The sequence below is a fragment of the Corvus moneduloides genome, chromosome 7 (assembly GCF_009650955.1).
Source record: "Corvus moneduloides isolate bCorMon1 chromosome 7, bCorMon1.pri, whole genome shotgun sequence".
NCBI lineage: Eukaryota > Metazoa > Chordata > Aves > Passeriformes > Corvidae > Corvus > Corvus moneduloides.
In genome coordinates this window covers 19,465,168-19,482,919 of record NC_045482.1, presented here as the reverse complement: position 1 = coordinate 19,482,919, position 17,752 = coordinate 19,465,168, and the positions used below count along the sequence as shown (strand labels likewise).

Sequence of the window (17,752 nt, the reverse complement as noted above, 5' to 3'; positions counted from 1 at the left end):
CAAAGGATCTGCATAGGGTCTCCCAGAGGATTCTGGGTTTGTCTTCTTCTCGCCTTAACTAAAGAGTAGTTCCCTTTCCAGGGGAGTTCTGGTGGGAGGTTTAGGCACTCTCCTTATCTCAGCAGACGTCCCTCCAGGGCGGGGGCTAGGCATACCCCACAAGTACATCAGAACGTTGCTTCACGTGTTTTCATTCCAGCCATGCTGAATTATTCTTCCCCATCTCTTCTAAAGTCAAATACAGAATTCCTTTTTAACACATGGATACTAATTTCTAGATCATCTTGGGAGTCACAGCAGTCTTATTTCTATCAATATATAGCTGCCTCTAGGCAGGAAGCATTCCTTAAAATCAGAGAGGATGCTTTCACAGGCTCTCACTCATAGTTTTTTCCTATTTTTCCTTCTTTTTTTTACTTTCCCATTTCTGTATTCACACAAATACTGTACGATGGTTGTTCAAATGGTGTCCTTACACATAGTAAAATTGTGAGAACAAGAAATGTCATTCATTCATAAAGAATCATACCTCATGTAGCATAAAATTGGACAATGGAGGAAAAAAGAAGGAATCTAAGTTACAGCAAGGTGTGGACAACAGAACAAGCAAACATTGGTCAGGAATGAAAAGCAGAACTATAAAAACATTTTTTTTACAATAGTAATAACTGAGTGTTGATAGACTCAGTGTGTCTGAGTGTGATAAATACTGTATTTTCTAAGTAAAAAAGGGTACACAAGTCAAGCTTACCATAAACTTGCTGTATTTCAGGGATAGGTTCTTCAAGATAAAGATTCATATGATTGCTTGTCAGTATAATACCAAGAATGTTTAGGCACCCCCCGAATTATAATGCAAAAACATAGTAGAGGTTTATGTTCTGTTCCTCATTCTCGCTCTAATTTGCTGTGTAATCTGTGTTCTATCACTTGCCCTCAATATTTCTCTGTTCCTTTCACTTAAGAAATGGCTATTAACAGCTTTACTTAATATATTACACCTATGAAAAAGAGGTAGCCGTTTGTCTGAGGAAAGAACTTAATCTTGTTCTATAAAGCTCTACTGTACCTGTGGTCACTGTAAACCTTTTAATGAAGAGAAACATGTATGATGCCTGGAGCTCCAGCCATCTCTATTTTCATTCTTCCTGCCCAAGAGTCTGGAGAAGGCTCTGGGAAGGCTCTAGGCAAAGATATGTTACAAATTATGGATATTATAAATTCTCCTTAGCAGTAAACATTTGCTTTGTTTGTGGAGATTATATTTTTGTTAAATAATGTTTAAGTGTGTTTGATAATCCATTAAGAGAGGATGTGAGAGAGCTGCTCACTTTCCAAATGTGCTTTTTGATGTCTTGAACTTATTCATGTGGTCGGTTGCTTTTTTGGTTCATAGTACAAGTGATTCCAACATACAGGCCAATTGCCAGCCTGCTTAAGGAGAAAGTTAGAAGAGATTTAGTCTGTTTCCTAATATTGCTAAATTTTAAATGACTTCATGCTGTCTACACTGGCAAAATGCACTGTGAAAAGTGGGTATATTCTCTGGTGTTTGTTTATAAACATCAAATATTATCCCAGGTTTTTTGTGCTTGTCAGGACTTTATCTCAAGCTGGCAAAGCTGGCAGCTGGTTCAGTGTTGAAAAAGTTGAAAAACAGATGTAAAAACTTTAAAAGCCTTTTAAGCTAGGAATTATACCAAGTTCCATAAATAATGTTTAAAAATACAACAGAGCTTGTCATGGAGACATTTAAAAGGGAAAGTCATGTGGTACCCCAGTATTCTGTCAATTGTCCCAGCTCTTCCTTGCATAAAATATGATGATAAAATCTTGCATCCTTTAGGAAGACTTTCTCAAAAAAAGTAACCTCTCCATTTTATTCCATTAAAACAAAACAAAACAAAAAATGTTTCATGGCTTGTGAGTAGAACAAATGGAAAACTGTAGAATTTTAAATCTTTAACTGAAGGCCTTGAAAAGTACTGACCATCAGCAAAAAGGAACAAAATTAAAATGTTCAGTTTTTTTCTTTTCCCATTTAAATGTACAACAATTAAGACGTTATCTACTTATGCTCAGTCTTAAAATAACAGATTGCTCTATCCAGAATAGCATGTGGGAGAAAATCTAAAAAAGAAATGTCATAACAGAACGTGAGATGGGGAAATTCAAATGTAGTAACAGATCTATTAACTGCCTTTTCACTGTGGTGGAGAAGCAGAACATCAAGGAGGAGAATACCTGATTAAAAGCTTAGAACTGCAGACAGGGAAGAAGAGTCTTCACAGAATGCGTTCTAAAAATTTTGCTCTTGGTAATATTCTTTGAAGCTGTCTTTCAAAAGTTTAGATACTGTGGGTTTCTGTGTGGCATTTGGCTGTTCTTTTGGACGAGATAATGTGGAGCACTTATATGAAATGCAGTAGATAAATCTATATTAATTTTAAAGTAACAAAAATATTGAATAATCACCAGTTGTCATCTACATTTATTTTGGTAGCCCTGTCCATCAAATGTCACTGGAGGTGAAGTTGAGAAAAACCATGGTCTTCTGTATTTCTTCAATAATCTAATAACTCCTGATGTAAAAGTTATATAGTGATGTTATGTTTGAAAGTTAATGTTGATCAAGCATTGAGTGGTTTGGGTTATGTGGTTCAAAGTGGCAGCTTCCCAATTATAGCAGGTTTGAAGAGGCCAACTCCAGACATGGCTCATACTTCTCTTGGATGTTTGCCTACAAACTAGGTATCTTATGTTCCTGTATGTAAATATGCTTCTTCATAGGAATCAGAAAAGATCTGCTAATCTCTGGTTTCAGTTTTTAAAAGAATGAAGAAATTTCAGCATTTGCATGAATATGGTTTTAAACAAGTTTAAGGTAGACAATAAAGAGTTTGGTGCTTGCAGTTTTGGGTGATGCTGGGTCAGTGTGCTACTGCTGGTCACCATTGAGAAGTTTGTTTCTGTAATGGGGAACAGACACTTGTGAAACCTTGCATCTTGAAGGATAAAATGCAAATCAGTACATCAGGAAGAATCAAACTTGAAGAAGCCTGGGGAAAAAATAGAAAAGGGGAAAAAAAAAAAGAAAGGAGCATTTAATAGTTTGAGAAGGGCAGGTATGTTCAGTCTACCTTGTCAGGTATTAGAATGACGCTACAGTGTCATGGCAGCTTCCCCCTTCTTATGAACCAGCTGGATTACAGCAGCAGTCCATCCAAGGAAGTAATTCTTACTACCAGATATCAAGCTTCTCTGCCAGCTCACATTTAGATTTGAAAGCAATTAACCACAAGGAACTTGATTGCATCCAGCCAGTAATTTTCTTTGGACTCAGAGATAGTAACAGAAACAGAACCAGAAATATTTCTCTGATGCTATACACAATGTAATTTAATGCAATTCTTCCAGTCTTCTTCTATATGAATATTAGGCAAATGAGTTTAAAATTCTTTTTTCCCCTTTTTAATATATATTTTTAAATCTCAAAGCTGCTGTGGCCCCTGAAAGTGATCCTGTTCTGAGTATGATGTATGTGTTTTTACTGGAGGTTGTAAACTATAGCTGTAGCATTTATATTGTAATTAAGGCTGTGTCAGTGCCTCTGTTATGACCTTGCTTCAACAAATTACTTAAGGCTGAAACTTGATGTAAACGAGCAAAATTAAGTCTTTGCAATGCATGGGAAATAGGCTGTGTATCTCTGCGTGGCAGTATCACACTCTCTCCTTTTTTCTTTCTCATTGTGTTGAGTATTTTTCTTGTAAATCTCAGGAATTAATTTTTAAATTGGCAATAATGTAAAGAAGACCAGATACAGAAACCATTGTACCTTTGTAAATCCTAGAAATAAACAAATAAACAGTAAACATAAATGCTTAACTGCACCAGGAGGCCACAGTAAAGGCCTCTTGAAAGGCCCTAAGGATGCTAGGGGTGGAGGGGAGAGAGATTAAAGAAGCTTCCCAATGAAGGCAAAAATTCTTGGTCTGTGTTGCTTTATTGCTCAGGTTGGACCTGCCAGCAAAATGACTTTTTGATCTAGAAGTCTGTGTGGTCCATCTAGCTTTTCTTTCCCCATCCCTTGATAGCAGGATATATGAGTGTGTAGCTATTTACAGTGCACTTCTATTACTGTAACTGGTTACCTTCTTTCAGACTATCTCTACCAAAAGTAGAACAAATGAATGCTTCCTGACTTTTCATGAAATGGTTCTCCCAAGGGAGAAATGCTTCTTGCCTTTTGTGCCCCCTCCAAAATCCAAGAAAACTGTCCCTTCCAGCTATTCCTGCATGATAAAATGGTAATGGGTGGGTGCTTTGGAGCATAGGGCCTTTTTCAATAGACAGTGGTCATCACTAGATTTCTGGAATCAATCTAATGGTGCTCTTCAGGTCTCTTCTAACCCAAACCATCCTGTGGTTCTATAATAAAGTTAGGTACCTTGAGTGACGCCCTTTGCACCCTTTACGGCAGTTCTTTTGTTTTGTGAAGAGACTACATCTTGCAGGGATTGCTTCAGGAGGAAATAACATCTTTGATTTTCCTTTTGCTTAGAGTTTGTACTTTTTATACGTTGCCTGAAAGGAAGGGTAATTGAAAAAATGACTGATAATTCTACTTTTTATGCAAAATATGTACTGACAGTTATTTCCCCAATTAAGAATGTTTCCTTCTGCTTTTTAAGAATTTTAAAAATGTGTTTTAAAAGCAGATCGTATTTCTGATGTAAAATTGTGGAAATAATTAAAGGTTACTGCCTGTATTTTTCCTTCCCACTCTGTCAATGCACTGGAGGACATAGGGGTCAGTAGAAAACTGATGAGGCCAGCAGGAGATTTGAAGCTAATGTGATGTTATGCTCCTAATATCCTCTTCTTAATCATGTACTTAGGAAAATGAGTTAAGTGCCAGAAAATATGTGCACAAAGGTATATATGTTTTACTTCCATTAACTAAGACCAGTTTCCCTATTTATTTACATTGGTTTGAGAGGAACTCTTTCCAATAAAAAAAAAATTGATTGGTTTATCACTTAAGGTGAACAAACAGCGGGAGTTTAATACACAATCAGATAACAGATTAGTTTACAAAGCCATTCTGCAATTAGACATGCTTAGGTTTGAATGTGCCCTCTTCCCCCTCCTCCTTGCACCTCTGGTAGATGCGTCCCTGCTTGCAGTTTGTTGCAATTCAGTACTGTGGCTATGATGTTTTGCTCCAGGAAGAAAAAGCTTCACAGATGAGTTATGTTAGCTGTAATGTCGAGCTGTTGCTTTGCTATTTACATCTTCATGGAGTAAAACAACTGTTAAAATATTTCCTTCATTTGTAGACCGAGGGGTGCTCCCATCTCGAAATGATTTACATTATTTACAACAGCATTTTTCTGTGCAGTAATAAGATAAAATAGAGGTTGAATTCTGGTTTGAAAGGGAAACAACACTTAAAAACCCTAGTAGTACATCGTGCATTCTTACTCCTTTGAGGATCTGGCTTGTCAGCAAAGTGTAATGTTTTTGCATACAGTGACTCAAAAAAAAAAAAGCCTAAAAGAACCCACAACCCAATACCTAATTGAAGACCAGGAAATGGAAGATTTAATTGAATGGAATTTTGAACAAATTCAAATGATCACTGTGCTGCCCACGGGAAATAATACCCACTATAACAATTTTTCTTTCATAGCTTTGTATTTATGTTCGTATGTCCTCCTTTCATTGCTTCATATGTACAACATCAAGCAAACCACCATCTGTGGGAAAGTAGTGGGACTGTCAGCAAAACCTGCTGTCTTCCCACTGTTTTATTTCCTAGCTGACAAAACAGTTTGCACAGTTTTATTTAGTTATAATTCAAATAAACCATTACAGAATAGTTTTCTAGAGCTCACTGAGTAGCCAAAAGGAAATGAGGAAAATGAATAAAAATAGACATAAGAAAAATATGATCTTTAAATGTGATTCACAATTATCAGGGAAGCTGTACTCGTGGCTAACACTCCTTCCTCTTTGTTAGAGGCTTTCCATGCAATAATTCTTCTGGTGATGTAATATCTCTTGGATATGAAAAAATTCTCTTTACTGAATAAAAGCTGATTAGCTTGAAATGTAGAAGTGTACATAACGGGGGAAAATGCAAATGCCTCATTGCTAATTTTTGAAAAAGGATTCCAAGAGCATATGAAGATATGATTAAAGAAAAAAGACCCACTAAATCTTCATATTAACCTTGAACATTATATATAAACAAGTGTTTCCTGCCAGGTTACTGTTCTGTTAGTGCTTGATATAATGTTTAGCCATGTTTTGGGATGCTTGATCATGTGATTCTTACTTTCTACATGGCAACCAATGCAAAAACAATCTGTCAAGGACTGTCATTGAGGATCAATGCTAAGTGTTACTCAGCAGGATGCAGACTGTATCTCGGTGGGTGTCCTTCTACTATGCTTTGATTATGTTTGTTGTAAAGAAAAGCCTAGTTGCACTTACAGCATTCATATTTCACACCCTCTGTGGAAGACATGTTACAGCCTCTTAATTTGCTCCCGTTTCAACATGATGTGTTGTTTAAAAACATATACACCACATTTTCAAAGATTCCTTCAGTATAATCTGATTATAAAGGGGTTATGTGACAGTTTGTCTCTGCTGCTTATTGTGTGGGTTAAATCTCTGGAGACAAGCTGACTGAACATCCATACAATTTAAAGTCTGATGGCAGCTGTGGTTCAAAAATGTTGTTTTGGGCCACGTCTAGGGTCATCTGAGGAGGCACTTTGGCATACATCAAGGTAACAATAGGATTTTATACTACTTACTGCTTCTTATAACTTCTTTAGATGACAGTACTATGGCTGGGCACGTGGGGGTAACATTTAATTAAACTGAGTGGTAGTTTATTAACTTAAAGCAAGGAGGGAAGGGAAAAGAGGAAGAATTTTTTTATTGTTTCCTGAGTGTGAGTGAGGAATAACTAAATCCTTGCTGAACATTGATAAATAGATGGGGTTATATATTGTGAAAGAGAAAACAGGTAGTACACTGGACAGCAAGCTGATCTATTGCTTTTATAAAAGGACATTGCAAGCAAAATTACACATTTCAGAGAGCATGTCTGAGTTTCTGCATGACAAAAACATTCACCCGTGACTCCCCCTTGCATCTTAATGTTTGCTGTCTCTAATACACTTTTATAACACTGGTGCTCTACTAACAACTTCCAGGCATGAACAGATACATACTAGAGGACCTTACCATGTGGACAGAGCTGACAAGTACTCTCTAGATGATGATCTGGTAAACCTAGAAGTTCTCGATGAGGTACTGTACTGTCTGAGTAGCAGTTTCTGACAATTGTACCTCACATTCTTGCCTATTTCTGCTTTTTAGGCCTCTCTTAGAAGAACGAAAATAGTTCCTTCTTGCAGTCTTTTGTCTCATCAAGGCAAAGGAATTCTCACATGACTGATTTGCTGCCCTCACTTCGTTAATCTATGTAGTGCCATAAAAGTAGTAGCAGTGAACCCTATTATGTGGAAAAACTTAATTATGAGTGATGCTAGTTTAAATTATTTTTGTGAGTTTCCTAAAATGTGAAGTTTAGTCATAAAGATCTGGATTTAAGTGATTTTTTTTTTAAATAATTTATTTATATAGAATAATATATTACCTGCAGCTTCTGGATAAAAAGTGGTAAAACTATCAATTTCATATTTCACAATATCCCCTATTTGCAGAGTATCTCTACATTTTTGTGTTGATAATCCTTAAATTACATGCCAGCAAGGAAAAGACATTGTAATCAATTGTGCTAGTGTCCTGTTTAAACAGTCTTTTACCACTACTTAAAATTTAATCCTTGAAAAATTATTATCCTTGTTTCATGGCCAAATAAAAAAAATTAAATGGACATGTACTATGAAGTGCAGCAATAACGTGTACCACCATTTTCTCTTCAGAAGATTTGCTTCTCAGGCTGATATAAGAAAATATTCTAATTTGCAATTAGGAATTGCTGTTTAACTTAGTTTTATGACATTGGCAAGAATTTTGAAAATATTTGATTTTGTGGGTTTGGCATTTAAAAAATAATTAGTAACAATTACAATAAGTATTTCTTAAACAGTGTTCTCAGTATATTTACAAAAATCTTTCTAAATGGGAAAATACTGTATAACTATCAAACTTTTTGTCATCTTCTCAGGATACAATTATCCATCAGCTGCAAAAACGTTATGCTGACTTCCAGATTTATACTTATGTTGGAGACATTTTAATAGCCTTGAACCCCTTCCAGAATCTCAGCATTTATTCTCCCCAGGTAAGAGAGATTCCAAGCTGAGGATGGTACTTGCTTTACATCTTGTATTAACACCACTAGCTAAAATACTTAAGTGATGCTGGAAGTTAGGAGCACAGACTGAACCTCAGCTTTTTCTTCTTCCAGAACGGTGTGGCTAAATATTTATTTTGTTTTGTTTTGTTTGTTAAATTCAGTTTCATTTGATTTCATTCACTTCTTGGAGGCACAAATTCCACAGGAGGGATAGAGATTACCCCAGGCACAGCTGTGACTCTTGTCTAGCATTTAGGTCTTCTTTCTGGGAACCAGAAGATGGTTATATGAACCTCCTCATGCTGAGGTTTTTGCTTGCTGAAGAATTGCTCTGACTATGGATTATTACATGTCCTGTGCCATCAGCTCTGGCTAAAAAGAAACAAATTAATCAAATTCTGTAAACATAAAGGCAGTTTAGTTCCCTACAAATATGAAGAGAGGTGGAGATAGAAATAAATTAGTCTCCATGGATGCCTAAATCAGATAGGGGGCCAGATTTCAGAGTCACTCTAAGTTTCTTTTGTATAAACTGGTTATTTCATTGATTGAAGGCTTGTGTTTGAAATTCTCCTCCCTGTGATAGAATCCTCTTCATTGTCTTGTGCAGGAAACATCAGAGTACGTTCTAGGTGTTGTAATTTGTATTCTGGAAATTGGGCAGTGCTGAGAATTACCACTCCTCTTCCAGGTGATTCAGTGGAAGTTCTGTGGTATAACAGGCAACTACCTTCTGTTGAACAGGCAGATAATAGTCACTGTCCTCTTTTCAGTTCTGATTTATGTAGCTAAGTTGCGTATTTTGACTACTGTGTGTATTTCTTTAAATTTAGTTCTCCAAGCTTTACCATGGTGTGAAGCGTTCATCAAATCCCCCCCACATATTTGCCTCTGCAGATGCTGCCTACCAAAGCATGGTTACATTCAGCAAAGATCAGGTAAGAATCTGTTCATTTTGGTTAAGGTTTTATATTAATCTGACTGCCACTGTGCTACAGGGCAGAACAATGTTCTGTTATGTTGTATTTTGGTAAATTTTTTCTTTAAGCCTTTTATTCGTATATCAGCAAAACCGGAGTAGAAATCTGGTCAGATCTGGGAGTTCTGAAGAGGACACAGTGATGTAAAAGAGACTGAAAGGTCAAATAAGATGATGGAGGTACCTGATCAATATAGTTTCCTGGACACCCATGAAGTCCTGGCAGTTGACTCCAGCAGCAAAGTATTGCTGCACACTGTTTCTAGGCCTGTCTTGACTTAGGTATTTCAATAATTTACATTTGTGTAAAATAGGAGGTTCTCTTTGCCATAGCAGGTTAACACAGTTTCAACCACTTTTCTATTGCAAAAAGATGCTAAGTCACAAAAAATAGGAACCATTAATGAATTTTTTAGTAAAATAAATTAAAGATGGGTCTACTGTAAATGTAATAAGGACACAAATCCAATTATATTGCAGTGATTTTAATGAGAATAAAATACCATGCTGTAGAAGATTTTACCACATTCTTAAGATTATAACTTCATACTCTTTCTAATTTGATGTGCTGTGTGTACATGAATATTGAAGGCTGATAATTATTTTTATTTATAAAAGCCTCATGATTTTACCCTTCACATTACACAATAATTCATAGAAAATGTTTTCTTAAAGTCACAAAAATGAAATAAAATAATGAAAAGCCTGAAATCGGAAAATGCCAAGAAAAGGAGACACATAAAAGAAACATTAAAGATGAAGAAAACAGGAATTTTACTGATTGTGTGGAAGTACACTGGCCTGAGAGATGATTAATACTTCTTTAATGACTTACATGTTCTTTGATGGAGGCATTAAAGAAAACAAGTACTCATGTAGAGTAACTTATGTGAGAACTTGTTATCTGAGGAAAAAGATTGGTAATTACATCGGCTCATCAGGCTAACTTTGTGCATCTTTATATGTTTTGTACATCTTTAGAAAATAATCTTCATTCAGCTCTAAATCATTTTCCTGTTTCCTGTTTGCAAAGTATTACAGGAGCTTGTTTATCTGCATTACCTGGCCAGTGTTATGTTGGTTCTTCATGTAAAGGTGCACCAGATAAGCACTATAGCCAGACTGAAAATGTATTGATTCTGTTTGTTTTATCCATTGAGCTTTCTCCTGGTTTTTTTCCTGTGAAGCTTGAAAATTCAGTCTAGTATTTCTCCTGAAGCAATAGTCAAGTTCTGACCAATTCTATAAGGTCTCATGGGCCTTAACTGTGTAAACTGTTGTGCATGACTTCCCTAGTCACACAAAAGCAATTAAGTTGGGTGGTGTAATTGATGTGCTACCTATTTCCAGGAGCAAAAATAACTGACAGAAAGCAAATAAATGAGCTGCAAACGTCATATTGCACACATTATGTAAAGTTGGTCCCTGCACCTGCTGTCAGGCACCACAAGGTACCACCAGATAACTGCTGCATCTTTCAAACCTTTTCACAAGTCTCAGTTCCATATGAAGTGCCATTGCAGCAGGTATTTTAGAACCTTGTATCTTTTCCCAGCCAAGAATCTTGTGTATTCATGGTATCATGCCAATAGTTCTCAGATGTTTGCATAAAAACATGTGAACCTATGCAACTGCTCAGTGTTAACATTTTAATTATATGTCAGTTGACACTTTACCTTAAGTAGAATAATATTTGTACTGATGGTCTGTAGAATACATGGGAAAAAATGGGCAAATAATAAATGCTGTTAGAATTCAAACTTTCTATGATCTGCATTTTTCTGTGTTCCGGTGAGAACTGGCTTTCAACTTCCATTTTGCCCATGAAGCATAAGAGCAGAGAGAAGGAAAGTGATTTAGACCATTCTAGCTAGTCTCTTGAGTCTGGAAGCCTTTTGAAGCCTATAAAATACCATATGTTAAGGACTGCTCATGCAGGAAGGAGGTGGATATGTCCTCTCAGAATCATCCAGTGAACAGATGCACATTTTTCTGAAATGTTTAGGTGCTAGTTTGCTGTTCTAGCTTGAATATCAGCATCACCTACAGAATAGCCACTTTACAAAGGACCTATTATTTAAGATTATTTTTCAGAGCAAACTCTTGGTCAGTGTGTTAAAAAGAGCTGTACCCTGTGATTCATGTTAATTCACATGAAGTCAATGCAGTGAGCTCAGACATAGTCACTTGTTTATGTGTTCTAGGCCTTCGAAAGTCAGTCACTGCTTCAGACATGCACCTTGTGATCAGGCATTGCGAGATGCATTTTAGTAATCTAGGGAATAAATTATTACACTGAGCCTTTGCTTATCTCTCCTTTCAGAAGGGAGTTGACTCCTAAAGTATTCTGTACTTTTGGCACTAAACATGAAATAACAGGTAGGAGTGGTAATAGAAGAAATTGACCATGTGGTGAGCTATGCACTTAATTTTTCTTTTGTGTGTGTGTGTTTAGTGCATTATCATCAGTGGGGAAAGTGGTGCTGGAAAGACAGAAAGTGCCCATCTGATCGTCCAACATTTGACCTTCTTGGGAAAGGTATTTCCCAGCCAATTATGTAAAATTATGAAGAAATCTTCCCAACCCTACCCCAATGTTCACTTTATTTAATCTTTAATACTTAAAGCTGTTCATGTGAATTGTCACACTTGATTTAGGGACTTAGTAATCATGCATGTGAGATTATTGAATTAAGATGCAAGAGTATGATTCACACCAAGCCAGTCAATAGTTTTTTTAAAGAGAAGGTGCCAGATTCTCAGTGTTCAGTACCTGTAGTTATGTACAGTGTTTATCACATATAACATTGTTTATTTATACAATAAAGAATGACAAATATTGCTGTGGCTCTAATCTTAGAAGATCTTACACATTTAAATGTAATGAGTAATGCTTATTAGCACAAAATAATGGGAAAATTAACCACGTCAGGTTAACGTGAAGTAAACATCTTTAGTCTACTGTGGTTTTGGTACTCTTAACTAATTATAAAACAAGTCAGAGATGGAACAATTGCAGAGAAAGAAGAATCTGTATTTTTCTACCTGTGGGAGATTTTCTTATCAGTTTGTTGGACCTCTTGGTGTATAAATATAAAGGTTAGCACAGTACCTAATTCCATACAAGCATGAGAAGGGGATTCTTTGCTTCTGAAGCAAGAACTGGATTGTGGGTAAGCATGATATTCTTTTAATTATCCTTCTGATTTGTATCTCTACTGTCAAGGCCAATAACCGTGCTTTGCGTGAGAAAATTCTTCAGGTGAATCCTCTGGTTGAAGCATTTGGAAATGCCTGCACTGCCATCAATGACAACTCAAGTCGCTTTGGAAAATATCTGGAAATGATGTTTACACCTACAGGAGCTGTAATGGGGGCAAAGATTTCTGAATATCTACTTGAAAAATCAAGGGTCATAAAACAGGCTGTGTAGGTATATTAATTGTCTGTTCTATGGCATTTATATAGTGTTTGAATTAATTATCAAAAATTCTTTGGTTTAGGTACTTTACTGTCTTTTGTTAAAAAAATAATCCTTTGTACAGTGCTATGACAACAAGAATAGTCAGGTTCTTTTGGAGTAGAAGCCAGAGTCACTTCATTCTTTGGAGAAATGTTGTGTTCACTGGGTTTTCTGTGTTGCACAGCTGTTGATCCTACACTACTAAAACAAGTGGGAGATTTGCTACCTTGCTTCAGTGAGCTCATTATAAGAACTACTTTTACATGCATTGTACAAGATGCCACAAGAATAAACACAGGCGCTTTAAAAGGATACTTTTTTTTTTCCAGGGGAGAAAAAAATTTCCATATATTTTATTATATTTATGCGGGCCTTTATCATCAGAAGAAACTTTCTGAATATAGACTTCCTGATAAAAAGCCTCCTAGGTAACTATCACTCACTTGTTTTAACTGCTCATTGAAATTAGCTATTGATCAGCACTTGCTTTCAGTATGATGCCTTAAAATCTCTCTTAATCCTTCTCCATCCCTTAAGGATCTATTTTAATCCTCCCAAGGTGAGAAGAAGATGGACACTAAGGCATTATATTATTTGTATTTGCTTGAAAAGGTGAACTATTAAAAGAGTAAGAGGAAGAACCAAGCTCATTATGTTGATGTTTTGTCATACTTCCAAATGCAGGCAACCCACCTTATGATTTCTTACCATACTATTTCAGGTTCAGGAAGAACCCAGAATATGCTTTGGAGGTTTTTAATTGGTGTTTGTGCTTTGGGTGCATCTGATCTCTGCTGGGTGAGGGGATGTGTGTGAAATGTTGGTAACATTAATAGACATTAACAAAGAATAAGCAGATGTTAATGCAACAGAAACAAAAACTTCTTATGAATTAGCATCAAACTATATAATTGGAAGTTATTGAGATAAATGTTCCATCCAGTTACTGAGGTATTTGCATTTAAGTCACTGGAGCTTGTATTGACATGTGGTAGTGTGATGCTTTCTTTCTCCCACTCTATTTAGATATATTGATAATGAAACTGGAAGAGTAATGCATGATATTGTTACTAAAGATTCCTATGGAAGACAATTTGAAGCGATTCAGCATTGTTTTAGAATTATAGGATTTACTGATGAGGTAAGATATTCAGTTGCTAAACCATTATTGACCTTCTTTATGAAAACCAGCTCCAAGTGCTACCCTTTGGCTTTGTGGATGTACAAAATTTTGTAAGCCACAAAATCTCTGTTATGACAGAATTGAACTGTGAAAGTGTAACCACACACTCAGAAGGCAAGACCAGCCTGAGGTCCCAGTTAGTACTCAGGCAATTCTGTTGCACTATTTCTTGTGTAAATAGAAGCTTACTTGAACTTGTAGAACTTGGTCTCAGAGAAAGCTACAAGCTTTAATAGCAATTCCAATGCCCATGTTTTTCTTTCATAGCCTAAATATGATGTATGTATCTAACTGAATTCCTTCAAAGTGCTTCTTGTCTTCTTTTACAGGAAGTGTACTCAGTGTACAGAATACTGACTGGAATCTTAAATACTGGAAATATTGAGTTTGCTGCTATTTCTTCACAACACCAAACAGATAAAAGTGAGGTTCCTGACCCAGAAGCCTTAGATAATGGTATATACTCTTTAACATTGTCCGTTCTGTAAATGCAATTTGGCTCTATTTGTGGTAGTCTCTAGCTCATGGTAGCAGTTGGTCAATGCTGGTGATTTCCACTGCATAATCACAGTTGTGTGCCTTTTTCCACTGTCTTTTAGCTGCTGCATTACTAAGCATTGGGTCAGAAGAACTTCAAGAGGCCCTAACCTCCCACTGTGTTGTAACACGGGGGGAGACTATTATCCGAACAAACACCGTGGACAAAGCAGCGGACGTGCGAGATGCCATGTCTAAAGCACTTTATGGGCGGCTCTTCAGCTGGATTGTGAATCGTATTAATACACTGCTTCAGCCAGATAAAAATATATGGCAAGTTACACATCACTGAATCGTGTACTTACTGTGCATATGTCTGATGGGCTCATCCATTTGTATATTGTGATTTTGCAGAAAGAGTGCTGTGTTTATTTTGGCTAAGGCTTCAAAATGGCTTTCATGCTGTGATACTGAATCCTGTTTCCAGGACATTAACCCCATCATTTTCGAAGAGCTGAATAGAATTTAGCTACTGAAGTCAATGGAAATTGAGTGGTTGAAGTGCTGTACAATTTTTTTTAAAAGATGCTTCCTATGTAGTGAACATGAAATCATACAGAAGGCTGATAGATAATTGAAGGACGCTGAAAAACTTCAGTATGTATTCACAGTCGTTACAGTCCCCCTGCTTTTGTAAGGAAGTAATAAATGCAGACTTCAGATTATTATTATTGTGCTGCTACTTGAGATGTGATTTTTTTTTTTTTAATAACTACAGAAACATTATACTGTGCATCCTTATGATTTCATTGCCAGGCACTGATCTGGCTGGTTTGATCTTTTGAAGAAGCTGTAGAGATTTTAGAAACAAGAGAACCTCTCAGGTGCTGTGAAAATGCCTCTGATCTGAGATGTCTACTTGCTACTTTGCTATGTCATATAGACATATTCTCATCCATTTCATGCAGTTCTGGTGGTGACTGTGGTATGAGTGTACTTGAGTTAGCCCATGGACTTCTAACAGTCCAGCTTGTAGCAGCTGCAGACTTGGTAATTACCCTTCTGAATGAGTGTAGCAAAAACATGCCATTAAACCTTGACACCTTTTGTCTGCCTGGAGGAGCAGACAGTAGATTTTATTTGGGATCTGCCTACTGAAACCCCTTGTTTCAGTAGCACTGCTATGTGTCTGTTACTTTGTACCTATGGTTTTCCTGCCTTCTTTGTGAAAATTGGTAAGCAAATGGAAAACAAAAGTCTTAACAATGCTAAACAAATGCACAAGTTGTCTTAGGTTCAGACATACTTTTCCTCCTTTATTTTTGTAGCAGAGTGAATCAGTTATGCAATCTTAGTTACCATGTTTATTTTTATTTTAACTTGGTGTTGCCCATAATGAATTTTGTTTGTATTTTCACATGCAGCAATGCTGAAAGTGGGATGAATGTTGGGATACTAGACATATTTGGATTTGAGAACTTCGCAAGAAATTCTTTTGAACAGCTGTGCATAAATATTGCTAATGAACAGATCCAGTTTTATTTCAATCAACATATCTTTGCACTGGAGCAGGTAAATTCAGCTCTGTTAAGGTCTAGCTGAATCAACCATCCTACACCATAATCATATTCAGGAGTACTCTATAAAATGGGTATGTGATTTAAATGTGAGATAATTACATCTTTCTGTTGAAGTTTTGTAAATGATTTTGTTGGGGCCTATAGAGCATTGGTGTGCACCATAAATGCCCCAATGATGATGTTGCTTTTACTGGTTCAATATTAAAACTGTGCTGGTGACTTTTGTAGATGGAATATCAGAGTGAGGGAATTGATGCTGCTACAGTGGAGTATGAGGACAACCGTCCACTTTTAGATATGTTCCTTCAGAAACCCATGGGTCTCCTCTCTCTGCTAGATGAAGAAAGTCGATTTCCTCAGGCAACAGACCTAACTTTAGTTGGTATGTGCAAGCAAAACTCTGGGAAAGGTCTGGGAAATGACAAATGTATTGTAAGAGGATGCAATGTCATCTTTATTCAAGTTTTCCTAGCACAGTTGTCCTGAGTTTGTGTCATTTCATTTGACATTCAAGTATATTTTTCATTGTGCTTCATCATTTTTCTCTGCTTACGTGTTTTCTATCCTTTTCAAATTGGAAAAGTTGTCTTAAGTATCAGGTGGCAAGGGCTTATTGTTTTTCCAAGATTACAAGGAAATGTCCTGTGTCTTGTACATGTATGTGGGATAGACCAGGCAGTACTTATCCCCATTTACTGAAGGGAAGGCTGAGACATGGTAGAATCTTGTATCTAGGACCACCCCATGGGTAGCATTAGTGTTGAAAGTAAAATTTAGATCTCCCAGGTTCCTAGGCCCACGTTTATCTAATTAGAAAATACTGCTTCACTTCAGATTATCTCGTCATAAATAGGAAGTGTGTGTTATTTCTGGTGTGCCATCTGGCTGAGTATTTCCCTGTCTTCATACATATTTTACATACATTTTAACAAATCTTGGTGCCAATCTTAAAATATGCAGCGCATGCCACATTTAAAGCTGTTGTCTTGCGTTTATTTACTAGAGCTGCATTTTTCCCTGTGATATGAAACAGAGTTCCATTTCCTTCAGTGGAATGTGCCGCAGAGACTCAAACTGTTAGAGAAAAATAACAGTTTCCAGTTAAATTGCACAATGCATGTACAAGGTTTTTCACTACTGCTAGGTTGAGCTGAAACTGGAATTCACGTCACAGATAGAATGAGTACTATAGTTTCATTCTGCTCCTTGTCTTGGTTTGAAAGACAGGTGTCTGCCACGGAAGGCAGGAACCTCCTTTGAAATGGAAAATATTACCTCTTTCTCTCTGAATTATTATTATAACTTTGAAATTAAGGGCTTCAGGCAAAGATATGGGAAAAGAATTAACAGTTCTTTATTTATGTATATATACACATGTAAATGTATACATACATATATATGTGTAACAAGGCAAACACACAACAACAACGGCAGCAAGAACAAGCAGAACCACAAACCCAGTGCCAGCCTCCCTGGGCCGCGGGCCCGGTCCCCTTCAGGCAGTTCCGCTCACAGCCGGCAGGGGCGCTGCTGGCTCCCGGCCGGGCAGGGCGCCTGCCATGGTTCCCCCGCGCCGGCAGGGGGCGCTGTGGCGCCGCGTCTCCCTCACGTGGTAATGGCGGGCGGGCTGGGTGGTGAAATGGGCTGCAGCAGGGACCTCGGAGCAGCGGCTGGAATGGCAGAGGCAGGCACACTCTGGGGCAGCAAACACAATGTAACAGAA

At 37.1% G+C, this 17,752-nt stretch overlaps 1 protein-coding gene across 20 annotated transcripts in view; it reads left to right on the top strand.

Annotated features, from left to right (window-relative positions):
- MYO3B (myosin IIIB) overlaps positions 1 to 17,752 on the top strand; it is a 256,067-nt gene that overhangs the window by 91,456 nt on the left and 146,859 nt on the right. For 17 of the 20 annotated variants that reach the window (XR_004241144.1, XM_032114004.1, XM_032114002.1 and 14 more), the window contains 11 exons: positions 7,236 to 7,332; positions 8,216 to 8,332; positions 9,181 to 9,285; positions 11,782 to 11,865; positions 12,553 to 12,755; positions 13,119 to 13,217; positions 13,816 to 13,930; positions 14,302 to 14,428; positions 14,572 to 14,782; positions 15,874 to 16,021; positions 16,258 to 16,411. Coding sequence is in view for 19 of the 20 variants with exons in the window: in XM_032114004.1 (XP_031969895.1) it covers positions 7,236 to 7,332; positions 8,216 to 8,332; positions 9,181 to 9,285; positions 11,782 to 11,865; positions 12,553 to 12,755; positions 13,119 to 13,217; positions 13,816 to 13,930; positions 14,302 to 14,428; positions 14,572 to 14,782; positions 15,874 to 16,021; positions 16,258 to 16,411 (1,460 nt within the window). In the remaining variant the exon portion in view is untranslated. Of the gene's footprint in view, positions 1 to 7,235; positions 7,333 to 8,215; positions 8,333 to 9,180; positions 9,286 to 11,781; positions 11,866 to 12,552; positions 12,760 to 13,118; positions 13,218 to 13,815; positions 13,931 to 14,301; positions 14,429 to 14,571; positions 14,783 to 15,873; positions 16,022 to 16,257; positions 16,412 to 17,752 lie in introns of those variants that run through there. The other 3 variants (XM_032114011.1, XM_032114012.1, XM_032114017.1) reach the window with 3 other exon arrangements.